This window comes from Ostrinia furnacalis, unplaced genomic scaffold (assembly GCF_004193835.3).
Source record: "Ostrinia furnacalis isolate ACB-3 unplaced genomic scaffold, ASM419383v2 OfSCF1534, whole genome shotgun sequence".
NCBI classification, from domain to species: Eukaryota; Metazoa; Arthropoda; class Insecta; order Lepidoptera; family Crambidae; genus Ostrinia; species Ostrinia furnacalis.
In genome coordinates this window covers 738807-751584 of record NW_021131773.1, presented here as the reverse complement: position 1 = coordinate 751584, position 12778 = coordinate 738807, and the positions used below count along the sequence as shown (strand labels likewise).

The 12778-nt window shown below is 38.3% G+C and overlaps 1 protein-coding gene across 2 annotated transcripts in view; it reads right to left on the bottom strand.

The window, feature by feature from the left end:
* Window positions 1–12778, bottom strand: part of sim (bHLH transcription factor single-minded) — a 46654-nt gene that overhangs the window by 13089 nt on the left and 20787 nt on the right. The window contains exons 1-4 of one of the 2 annotated variants that reach the window (XM_028304833.1): window positions 4603–4691; window positions 2522–2740; window positions 670–845; window positions 70–191 (exon numbers count right to left, since the gene is read on the bottom strand). In XM_028304833.1, coding sequence (XP_028160634.1) covers window positions 70–191; window positions 670–845; window positions 2522–2740; window positions 4603–4657 — 572 coding nt within the window. In that variant the 5' untranslated portion in view covers window positions 4658–4691. Of the gene's footprint in view, window positions 1–69; window positions 192–669; window positions 846–2521; window positions 2741–4602; window positions 4692–12778 lie in introns of those variants that run through there. The other variant, XM_028304834.1, reaches the window with a different exon arrangement.

Sequence of the window (12778 nt, the reverse complement as noted above, 5' to 3'; positions counted from 1 at the left end):
TAGTGATGCTCTACCTCTGGGTTTCGGCTTGATACTACTTTTTGCGACACCCTGTTAGTTCCAACTCACCCAAGGCCGGCGTGCTGATGGCCCAAGTAAGAATGTGGGTGCTGCAGACTGAGAACGGCGCTCATCTCCTCGTGGTCGGCCTGGTGGATGTACTCGTAGATCGAGTTGCCGGTCAGCTCCACCTGGTGGAAGCATGGAAGCTGTTAAGTCAATGTCCAGGACACAAGATTTTTTGGACGAAAGACCGTAGTGCGGGCGGTCGGGAAGAACTTGGATGCGGGCAGCGCAGACTGGTCTTTATGGAAATCCTTGGGAGGCTTTTGTCCAGCAGTGGATGTCATTTGGCTGAAACGAATGTTTGGCTTTACCATTAAGCCTAATAGTGCCTCTTTTCTAGGGTCGAAACCGTCTACCCGCTTCTACCTTAAGTTTGGACACTAGAAATAAGACATTCCAAGTTCTAAATCTATGTAGTTATGACGAAGTACCGCGGCGTCAGTGCCCTGTGTGAAAAAATATTGTAAATCTAATGTGTGTGAAATCACACGGTCGAGAATCTATAGAGAGAGATGTCAGTAGAGATTTCTCGCAACTCTAAGTTAGCCACTGGTCTACCAGCTCCCTCTAGGTCTTTTTAGCTGCAATCTAAACAGGCCTTACCTGACTCAACCCCAGATGCACCGAGGCCGTCTCACTGATGTACATGATCTTCCCATCCGGCGCCACCACGAAGATGAACCCGTCCAGGGTCTGGAGCAGGTGGGAACCCAGCTCCCTGATGGACAATTCCCGGGGCTGAGGTGGCGGGGGCGCCGCGCCCCACGCGTCGCCTAGACCTGGAAGGGATGGTGGGTTAGTGACGTCATAACACTTGCACAATGTTGGTTATCCTTGGACCTTAATATAGATGACCCACGCTGAACTGTCCCACCAAACTCAATGAGAGGGGGGCGCTACCATCGTTCAACTATACAGGGTGGAAACGATAAGTGATCTCACTCGATTATTTCTAAACTATACAAGATATCGAAAAACTGGTTACTGATTCTGAAAGTGTTCCACAAGCTCTTTCAAACGGTACCAATAATAGGTTACAGAATAAACTGGAACTATCCCAAAATTCAATGTTTCCAGCTTCCATACTAAATGTATGCCGACGACACATTATTAGAAGTGTAATTTATTTTTTGTTAATTAATAAACTTAAAATGTCGGTTAAATAAACTCGTAACTTGCATCTTATTTAAAATTATTAGTGAAAAACATAAGTTTCAGGCTATACTTAGCTAGTGCCATGACTGTGATAGTACTAAATGTATGGAAGACGGAAACATTGAATTTTAGGATAGATCCAGTTTATTCTGTAACTTGATATTGATACCGTTGGATAGAGCTCGTGAAGCACTTTTAGGATCAGTAACCAGTTTTACGACATCTTGTGTAGTTTTTAAAATTATGTAACTTTACCAAATGTATGGAAGCTGAAAACACTGAATTTTCGGATAGTTCCAGTGTATTCTGAAACCTATTATTAGCACCGTTTGAAAGAGCTCGTGAAGCACTTTCAGGATCAGTAACCAGTTTTTCGATATCTTGTATAGTTTAGAAATAATCGGGTGAGATCACTTATCGTTTCCACCCTGTATAGTTTCCAACATGGCAAAAATCGGAACTAGCGATCCGGTATTGACGGTGGCGCCCCACTGTCAATGTCATGCATAGGACAGTTCAGTATTTTGGAACTATAGTATACAACCCGATCGAATTAACTGCGCACCTGGCAGCCGTGACGTCACATCGACGCTCTGGTACGGATGGTGCGAGCGCGGAGAGGTGTGTGAAGGAGAGTCACATTCTAGCAAGGTATGCAGTTAATTGGTCGAATTACATCCAGGTCAGCGTCAAGATAATAAATATTGAGATGTGCAGGAAGACCTGCCCATAGATAGTTCAGCGGAGCTCTCTCCTTCATCAAGGTAAAGCGTCATAGAGAGAGATTAAGGAGTGCATGTCAACCTAGAGTAGTCGGACTTCTAAAGCTAGTAAGGGCCTAAGGGCTTACCATCATGGAAAACTTCTTCAGGTAGCTTGTAAAGCCCATGAAACCAAGAAGTTTGTCCAACTCCTGTGGAGTTCTGTATTCTCCTCGTACGTTGAGTTCTTACTCTTTCATTCATAAGACAGACAGAGAGCGATAGACTGTAACTGTCTTGGACTTACCATCATCACGGAATACTTTGTAGCTTCTCCTAAAAGCTCGCGTTCTTTCTTCTAGGTCTCTGGGAGACTGGTGAAGTAATAATAAACGTCGGAAAGACTAGCTGTGCCGAGAAAGAGCGCGAGCTACCTGCTCGCTCGTCTAAGAGACCAGATCGATGGAAAAGTCTGTCTTGGACTTACCTCGGATTTATATTTAGGGAAGACTTGTAGCATGATTTGTAGCTCGTGTTCTTTCGTCTAAAAGACCCATGTAGGTAGAGCGAAGTGTGTTTCGTTGCTTTCGCTAACTTACCGTCAGGGAAGACCTGTCGCATTTTGAGATAGCTGGTAGTAAGCCGGATGACGGACGCCTTGTCCAGCTGCGAGGTGATGGCGGCCGGCAGCGGCAGCAGCTTGGCCAGCTCCAGGAACTCGGCGTTCTCCTTCTCTCTCCTGGAGCGCGCTGCGTTCTTGCTCTTCTCCTTCATAATGGAGACCGCGTCAAGGAACGGCCGCGCTTCTTTGCGGCTTGCTGCGGAGACGATGGATTCTTTAGTGGTTTAAATAATATTAACGTTGATAATTGGCATACAAGACAATAAAGTACAAAATAAAGTCGCGCCACGATGGCACGCCACCATAGTCGAACGGTGAAGGCGTAGGTCATCATCAACGTCATTTAAGCCATAGGACATCCACTGCTGAAAATAGGCCTTTCTCAATGATTTTCATAATGACCGGTTGGTAGCGGCCTGCATCCAGCGCCTATAAGGTCATCGGTTCACTTTGTGGGTGTACGTTCTACGATGCACTTTACCGATCACGTCACAATCTCATGTGAAAGGATCTATGATGGAGTGAGCCTAAAACACGCAGTTTCACTCGCGTCAATGTTAGTCTGTACCGATAGGTTTCATACTTATTTACTAGTTGACAAAAGAACCCAAAACACTGACCTACGGTAATATAAAAAATAAACTAAGAAAATTATGCATTCAAATAGTAAAAAAATGCACTAACGAAGTCTATGCATATTCATAAACGCTGTAGACGCTGTAGTGCCTTGCTGCCTTCGCCACGCTCCGTGAAAAATTAAAAATCTAGGGCTGGTTTAGGAAAAAAAAGAAAAATGAGGCCATAGGCTTAGGCATAAAAAAAACTCTCACAGATATCGCTTGGCTAGGCTTGGTAGGTACTCTCATTGATGACGCTTGGGCCACGGGCTGTCTTTTTAAAATTCGTCTTTAATTTTTATAGCTGCGAAAATGGATACCTACGTGAGAATAAAATTTTCCTGCTCTATCCTTTTCAATTCAGATTTAATTTGTCCTAAATTCCCGTTTTCTCGCTTTTAAAAACACTTGACATGCAACGCGCAAGCCATTAAGAGGAAAAAATAGTAAAATGTGCAAAAATAATAAAGAAACTGCTGTCGCATTCTTTTCAAGAAAGCAAGTTAACTTTTTTGTCGCAATCCGCGAGAGCAAAAGAACAAATAAACTTTTTTGTAAAAAAAAAATTTTTTCTCTCGTAGCCCTGAAGTTAGGGCGGGAAAACAACATCGAATGAATAATTCACGGCATAATACATACAAATGACCTTCCCGGATTGTATTGGCTGGAGTGGAGGGAGAAAAAACACCTTGATCTAAACTTACACAAGTCTAAAAATAACTTTTTTAATACTTGAGTAACTTTGAATAGTTAAAAGTTGTCCTGAAATCAGGTAACTTTAAGTTTCTGTTTTAGAAGATAAAAAAGATAATGTCCAGATGCATTCAATGTGTTTATGTAGTTACCCGAAGTGATTGTATCAATAAAATTGAAATGTGTTTTTCATTTTTTCAGGAACGCGGTATACTCGTTCTACAGTCAGGCAGAAATTTTAGATTTTTACTTAGGATTTTTTTTCTACAATGGAAAAATTAATTAAGTAACGAAAACAAAAAAAATATGCACGGTGTCTTCTCATTTTTATGATTAGGTTAACAGATTTTTTTTTTATTTTTACTTGGGTATTTCCGGACTTTTTTTTCTAGGTAAAAATAAATTTCAAATGAATTTTAATAGAAACCTAATAAAAGACCTTCTTTTTTGAAGTCGGGTAAAAACATCAGAATCAATAGGGCTTGCGCAATAAAATACAAGATTTGCCGCGACATTCCGAGCGAGGGCGCGTGATTGGCATTCGTGGAGCCGTTCGCAATTCGAATTTGAATCGCGTTCGATTATTTTTGTTTTATGGCGACGCGTACGTAAATAGAAGTCCTAGTGGCCAGTACTGCAATATTAACTTTTAAATAAAAATAGTTTTTTATATTCTTCAGGGTTATAGGCTGCTTTAAAATTTAATAAAAATTAATTGGGCAAATATTTATGCATTTATTTTACTTACGAAAATCCATGTCAAAAGACGTTTTGCTAAATATTTTGCGGCACGGGTATTTCATTATCACTTCTTAATAACTTCTTCGTAACTTCGAAATAAAAAAAAGAGAATTGCACACCTTGCACCGAACAGGTTCAAATGAGCACTGGCTGTACGCAACATCTTTCCTGTGTCCGTTTCCGAAAAAAAAAACATAACGACAGGTACCGAACACAATAGAATCTGTGAAACCATTTTTATTTGCCGGTGGCAAAAATCGGAACTACAATCAGCCGGTACAAATTTTAAAATCCAGGTAGACAGTGACGCCCTCAGTTAGATGTATGACTGGTATCAACATAAAGGGCCCGTATTATTGTGACACATTGACACAACTATTGATTTGTTCCTATTGTGAATAGATAAACTCAACGGTTGTCTGTTTATCTCATTGGATTAACGGACATCGTATTAACTCGTCAGATTTGCACAATACGTGCCTAAGTATATTGGTATAAGACCCACACTTGGAATAAGTAATAATAAATGGAAGAGATCAATTGAAATAAAACTTGTTGGTTTCAGGTTGTAAAACAAATAGGCAGTTGTTAAAAATAAAATATGGTCATTGACTAATAAAACTTTTGAATGAGACTGGCTACTTTTATTACGCAAGCCAATTAAAAAAAAAAAAGAACCACAGATAGTGTTAGCTAATTCTCGTGTAAAAAAAGAACAACAAAAGAAAACAAAATGATGAGACGAAAATAAATAACTTTTTAAAGACATTTCCAATTCAGCCTTCCAAGCCAGCCAAGTAATAATCCGTAGTCTTGTTTATGTAAACAATTGGAAGGTAACTCTAGTCTCCGACTTTTACTTTTTCACGCTTAAAACAAGCAATGAGCTGATTTAGATGAAATGGTAGGTCATAGAGATATTTTGAGACCCATGAAATAATAAGGATAGTTTTATCCCGATTTTTGGGAGTTCACGTGCATAAAGCCTCAAGCAAAAGCTGTAAATAACATGGAAATACCCCCATGGAAGTATGGAAGACCTATTCAAATAATTCAATATCAATAAAACGTCTCGACATTTGTATAAAACATAAAATGTGATTAAATCCATCAAAGGGCATTCATATTTAAATTTTAATTAATGCGTGGTCACATTCGATGTTGCAACAAAAGGATCGATTCATCGCGACGACTTTTCACACTTTTGAATATTATCGCGGCCATCTTGCGCGCAAAAAGGCGCGAAAAAAAGATGAGCACTTCTTTGACAGTTGAATTTATCTTAGGGCGCTCCCCCACTATGCAGGTTGCTGAGTAAGAACTCTAGCTCGCATATTTGACGCAGTTTTTCATAGTGTTTGCATAGCAACTGTGGAAAATTGCTAATAATCAAATTGCCTTTCCAATTGTTTTTTGATTAGGCTGGGTTGCACCATCTTACTTTAACTTTAAAATACGTCAAAAATCTGTCAAACTCCATATAAAAGATACCGGTTAAGGTTAATAGTCACGGTTAAAATAAGGTGGTGCAACTCAGTCTTAGTTGACAATCAAATTCTACAATCGTTAAGTAAGTGTATTTCAGCAAAGACTGTTAGTATTAGCAGGCCTGTTCATCTACGCGAGTTTACATCGAATACAAAACACGCACGATAGCCCACCTACAGGATACTATTCGACAAGGCCTCACATACGAGCGAACATTGACTCACGCACGCGTATTCTTGTGTATGATGAAAGAAAATAAAGAAAATGGTGTACTAAATACTGTGCACTGTGCAGTATTTAACTGCCTATAGTCCGATTTTTAATTCGACGGAATTCTGACAGCTGTCATTTTTTGACAATTCAGATGTAATAAGCCTTTTTTGCTTTGAATTATTAATAAATAATATGAAATGAAATTTCATCAAGTACAATTTACAAGAATGAACTATTTTTTGTTTTGTGAACTCAATGAACACTAATTATTATGTACATTTTAGAGATTAAATAGAAAAAAAAACGTGTTTTTAACGTAGTAAAACAACATATAATATATTATTATCATAAACGAAAATATGTATTGATCATCAATCATCATTATCGTCATCATAATCAACTTGGATTATAAAATTGGCATCTTGTTAAGTTGATTATTTTATGAAGCTAAGATTTTATTAACAGAAGGATTTTCATAAAAAAGGTTTGTAACCCATGGATTATTGGCCAGGGAGACCAGTAATAGAAAAATAATTTCCCAATTTTTTTTGTAACTTCAAAAGTATGATAATAAAAATTCAAATAACTATTTTGAAATGATCGGTACATTTTTAAGCCTTAGTTTTTCAAGTTAAACCTTAAATTCAAGAAAGGATTATTTTTTAATTTATGAAAATGCTCTCCATTCTTAGTGGGAATGTTTCAATGTTGACAACACTTCTGAAATGTCAAAATTCCGTCGAATTAAAAATCAGAGTTTAAATAATAATAAAAACACAGAATGTACTTTTTTTTAATTACCTCAAGACACTGAGAGGTAAATAAGTAGTTAATATTATTCATGATAATTTATGCTAAATTCATGTATTTCCTCCGCCATTTTCCGCAGTTTGGCACCTCACGTCACATCATTTTACCGAAGTCAGCCCTATAGCTTCGGCGCAGTGCCGATCACTGACGTTTGTCAACAAAATGGTGCTTGACTCTTGAGACAGGCTAAATTACACCATATTGTTAATGACATTGAGCATACATTTTTTTAAATACCTTCGCGAAGTAAAACTTCTGTACGTAGTACTTATTATTATTCTGTGGTATTAGTCCAAAGCTTAATTTTAAATTCCAAGCTTAGATTTTTTTAAAGACGAATGACAGGTGCGGGAGCACCCTTAAAATGTTTTATTATGCCGCTGCAGCGCTGTTATGATTTTTGTCTCTATAATAGACTAGCTTTCCGCCCGCGGCTTCGCCCGCGTGGAATTTTGTCTGTCACAGAAAAACTTTATCGCGCGCGTCCCTGTTTCAAAAACCGGGATAAAAACTATCCTATGTTCTTTCCCGGGACTCAAACTATCTCTATGCCAAATTTCATCAAAATCGGTTGCGAGGTTTAAGCGGGAAAGCGTAACAGACAGACAGACAGACAGACAGACAGACAGACAGACAGACAGACAGAGTTACTTTCGCATTTATAATATTAGTTGGGATTGGGATAGTGCTCCAAGAAATGGCTACATACATTTATTTTTATTACAGTCGCCTGGACGATTACTTTATTTTATTTGTCGGGGCAATGAACCTAACGAACTTTATACCTAACGGCATACATAATAAAGTTAGGTATTTGATATGAACGCGTCAAATAACTGCAATCAATGCAAAATGAACACGCTGCATAATTTTGTCGTGATATCTAATTCAATAAACAACAATACAAAATCCGACGCCAGACTGTCTGCCGTTTTCAAACCATTCATTAAAGTCCGGCAAAGGCGTCGCAAATTAGAATGCCTACCTCAAAGGAGTTGACAATCATTTTAAAGCTTTGTTTTTTTTCTCTCCAGTCGTGGGAGTATTTTTTTTGGGCATAGACAATGAAAGCAACAATGAGGTTGTAAAGTTGTTGTGTCAATTATGCAGTTTTTTTGAGACAGGTACACGAGAATGCTAATAGGGGAATGTTCTCATAGGGAAGGACACATTCTTGCTTAGGGCCTAATCATAACAAAATCCTACAAGCTATGAAAAGTGACACTGTTTTACTGTTTCACGAAATAAAGACTTGGATTGAGAAGCATAGTTGTACTGAAAGAAAGAAAATATAAAAAAAATGGTTTCAAAGCTCAAAGATAATTGAATTTTATAATTTCATAAATAGTCCTACAAATCTGGTGTTATTTCGAGTTAATTCAAATTAAATTAGAATTCAAAATGTACAGGTAAGCTTACAAAGAGAAAAGCTCTGGCCTATTTATTGTCCCGGAGCAGTGGTAGGGTTATAATTACTGGGACATGTAAAAGAAAAGTGCTTTTTAAAAGCCTACTTGCAAAAATAAAATGAGTTTTTTTTTAGAAAAAAAATACAAAATTTGAAGTTTTCAGCCATTATCTAAACTCGGCATTTAAGTTTTGATTCTCGTGTTCGCGAACGTGTTAACTGTGTTAGGAGTTAAAGATTAGTAACGACAACATAATAAATAAAACTGAGTTTACTCCTCAAATGTATCTTAATTCCGGTATTCCCCTGTCTTTTGTGAGTTCCCCTTCATGACAAGCGGCCACCGGGCGCGCCCGGATCCACGCACGTGTGTGGGGTAGTGTTACAGCTTGAAAAAACATACTTCTTCTGGCGCAGTCGGGTAAACGGTCGAGATAAATCACTAGATGCTTTGATTGTTGCGTGAGCCGAGGATTTGGAAATCTTCATCTAAGGCTAAGTTGCTGCATGTAACTTTAACGGTAACTATGACGATAATCGGTGATTTTTTTATGAATTTTGACAGATTTTTGACGTTTGTTAATGTTATAGTAAGATGGTGCAACCTAGCCTAAATCTTTCCCATTCTTTTTAAAAGTCAAGGCTCTGCGCGCGTGTACTGCACTACTGCATCATCATCATCATTTCAGCCACAGGACGTCCACTGCTGAACATAGGCCTCCCCCAATACTTTCCACGTTGATCGATTGGTAGCGGCCTGCGTCCAGCGCTTCCCTGCTACCTTTACGATGTCGTCGACGTTGCGTTTTCCGGTACACTACTGCATAGGTCAGTCTAATTATGACTGAGTTGGGCTTTTATGTTTTTCCGGGAAAGTTTTCAATTTTTCTCCTAATCAAAACTTCCTTCGTGCGAATTTTAGTTCTTTTGGTAATCACATTAATGTCACAAATCACAATTAGGAGTTAAGATAACAAATTGCAAAAAAATTGCGTCTGAAAAATAAAAAGTGTAAAAACCATCCTTCATCTGTTTAACACTTTCACTACCTGCGAAGTGGATTACGTGATTTTTTTACTTCCGTTTTTATGGTCTACAGAATTACAGATGTAATCGCATAATCTGTCCGTCTGTAATCGGTTAAACCGAGCTCACCTGAAAAGGTTTAAGAGATTAAGCCGAAATCTGGTTGGAGACATGCCCTTGCGTTTGTCATTTAAAAATACATGTATTTTTAGTCGATTTCTTTTTGAGTTTTAGCTAAATAACGTTGGTTTAAATTTAGATAGCCAAATTTAAGTAACAACAATACAGAGAGATTTTTGTAGTTACAGTTCTTTCCGGATTTGGAGGGTCTGGGTGATTCCCAGGGATATCATCATCATCATCATCATTGCAGCCGTACCGTACGACGTCCACGCTGAACGTAGACCTCCCCCAATGATTTCCATAGTGACCGGTTGGTAGCAGGCTGATCCAGTGCCATCCAGATATCTTTATGAGGTTGTCAGTCCACCTTGTGGGTGGACGTCCTACGCTGCGTTTTCCAGTACGTGGCCTCCACTCTAGTACTTGCTGCCCTATCGGCCATCAGCTATGCTTACTATGCCCAGCCTGCCCATTGCCACTTCAGTTTGCAAATCCGTCGGGCTATGTCTGCGACTTCAGTTCGTTTACGGATCTCTTCATTTCTCAAAACCCTTTGGAGAAAATAAAAAAACAATTCATGGGTAATTGGATTTTAATAAGACTAAAATATTACACGGCAATTTGAAATGCAAAATAACTTTTCATTCATACTCGTGGGAACGAGTGAACTGTCAATTTTCGCGCCCAAACAATATGACGTCTATTGTTTTTTTCTTTACAAAGGAGGCGGGTACTATTGTCTATGGCCGCAAAGGACGCGCGTGTCTGTGCGTCGTTTAGCTGTGTTTTTTTTTTATGACGTAGTGGACACCTGTGGCGTCATTCACAAAAGTTGTAGTAAGCAAATTGGTGATTTGCGAAGTTTACGTGAGAAAATATGTTGTTATAGTGACTGGTTGTGTAAATTATCTTTTCTTTTTCAAATCAGACAGATTCACGATCGAATAAATAACGAATTTAAACAATTTTGTGGAATAAGAAAGAATAGTATTTCGAAAAAGAAAATGAATAATATACTTACCTCGCTATTTTAAACTATGAAGTAATGTTATTGTATGTACTTACCTAGTTATTGAGAAGTTATTGCAGTTTAATACGAGTATTGCAAGATGGCTCACGTAATGTTAGTTAGTTATCAGTTTGTGTTGTTACTTCAATGCGTAATAAATATTATTTAGTAATTTTAATCAAAAGATGTACTATAAACTTTCTACACCGCTTTGCGTTGCGTCAAACAAAAATAATGTGCTAGTTTGACCCTAGATCATGTTGTACAGGCCAAGAGACTCCAATATGCTTACTATTACACGAGAGCTGCTTTCATCATCATCATTTCAGCCATAGAACTTGATATAATCTACCACATTGGTTCCCAAACTTATTTGAGACGCGCCCCCTTTCGACCATACAAAATATTCCGCCGCTTCCCCTCCTCTAGTCAAGATTATTTATTGGTCGTATCGAGCAGTCTGGAATGCATTCGATCGCAGGTTTTTTATACTTAAGTACACAGATGGCCCGCGCCCCCTTTAAAGGTCTTTGCGCCTCCACTGGGGGGCGCGCCCCCCACTTTGGGAACCAATGGGTCACCTTGTATAATTCGCGTCATTTTGATCCCATTGCATGAGTCACGTTTCTTTCCCATAAAAGCCTAAATAAGGACAATGCATCAAGTTGTTTTTGTACATATAAAAGTCAAGCTCAACTGCGAGCTACAAAAGCTACAAAACAAATTTTTGGTTCGTTGCTCACACATTCCTCTAAGCGTAAAGCCAATTGCTCGCACGTGACCAAACTGACTCACGCCCGAAGGAAATCCTGTGCCATTCATGGATTCTGCCCAAAATCCTTTCTCACGACCAGTGTTAGGACCTTTTTTCGCACCTTGTAAAAGTTTTGCGTCTACATTATCTGTGGGACAGTTAAAAACAAACGCGACGCGCATTGTGAAGAGTTTTTATTAATGTATCATTGTAGTCTATGGTTTGATGTAATGAATCTGTGGTGAGAGCCCATTGGCGGGATACTGTCGTCGCGGGAACTCATTTTTTTTTTGTTTTGTACGCGTAATTGCATTATCTTTACAATTAAGTAAATGACTTGCGAAAATATAGCGCTACCTTTTGAAATATTAATGCTTATGTATAACGATTGTAATAAGATTTTGTATTAAAGATTATGGCGCGTTATTTGAATGAAACGACAATAAATAAATAAATAACCCTATTCAAGTCGTAAAAATCTAAGGTTGAGTTGCACCAAATTACTTTAACCGTAACTATAACAATAATCGGTGTTTTTGTATGGAGTTTGACAGATTTTTGACGTTTGTTAAAATTACTTAATGTAAGGCTGGGTTGCACCATCCTACTTTAACTTTGACAAACGTCAAAAATCTGTCAAACTCCATACAAAAAACACCGGATATCGTTAAAGTTACGGTCAAAGTTAGGTGGCGCAACTCAGCCTAAGTACCCATATAAGTTAATTTCAATTCAGGCTGAAAATGAGAAAAAAATCAGCTGATGTTTTAAAAATAGAACATTTCCGACTAATCACCTTCGCGATTACGTATTTTTTCAAAATCCGAACGTTCCGGCGCACGCAGCCAGATGTTAGCGGCGTTAGGATTACACGGCCCATAATTCATGCTTTGGGCTAAACATCGTAATCGCTTAATCCTTGCAACGGAACGTAAAAACCATGGAAGTATTAGAAAAACACAGCTTGATGGAAGCCCTTCCTGAGTTACTGGCTGTAAGCGCACCTATGTCCTTGCCTGTGTTTTCTTAAATAACAAACGGTGACGTTTATTAGTGAAGAGATTTGTGGGTATTAAAACGTATTTTTTTCTTCGAAGAAAATAGAAGATTGTAGAGAAACGTTTATGCCCATATTCACCATCGATTCCTAATTTTTAAGTGACCCCTATGAAAACAAAATTCCTGTTATGTGTTACCATAGGGGTCACTTAGAAATTAGGGATTGATGGTGAAACAACTTTTGGTTTCTATAAATAAATAATTAAACCTTCAGATCCTTACATTAAATTAACGAATCCTTTATTTTTACGACAAAAGGTAGTTTTGAATAACTTTTACTTACTTACATAATC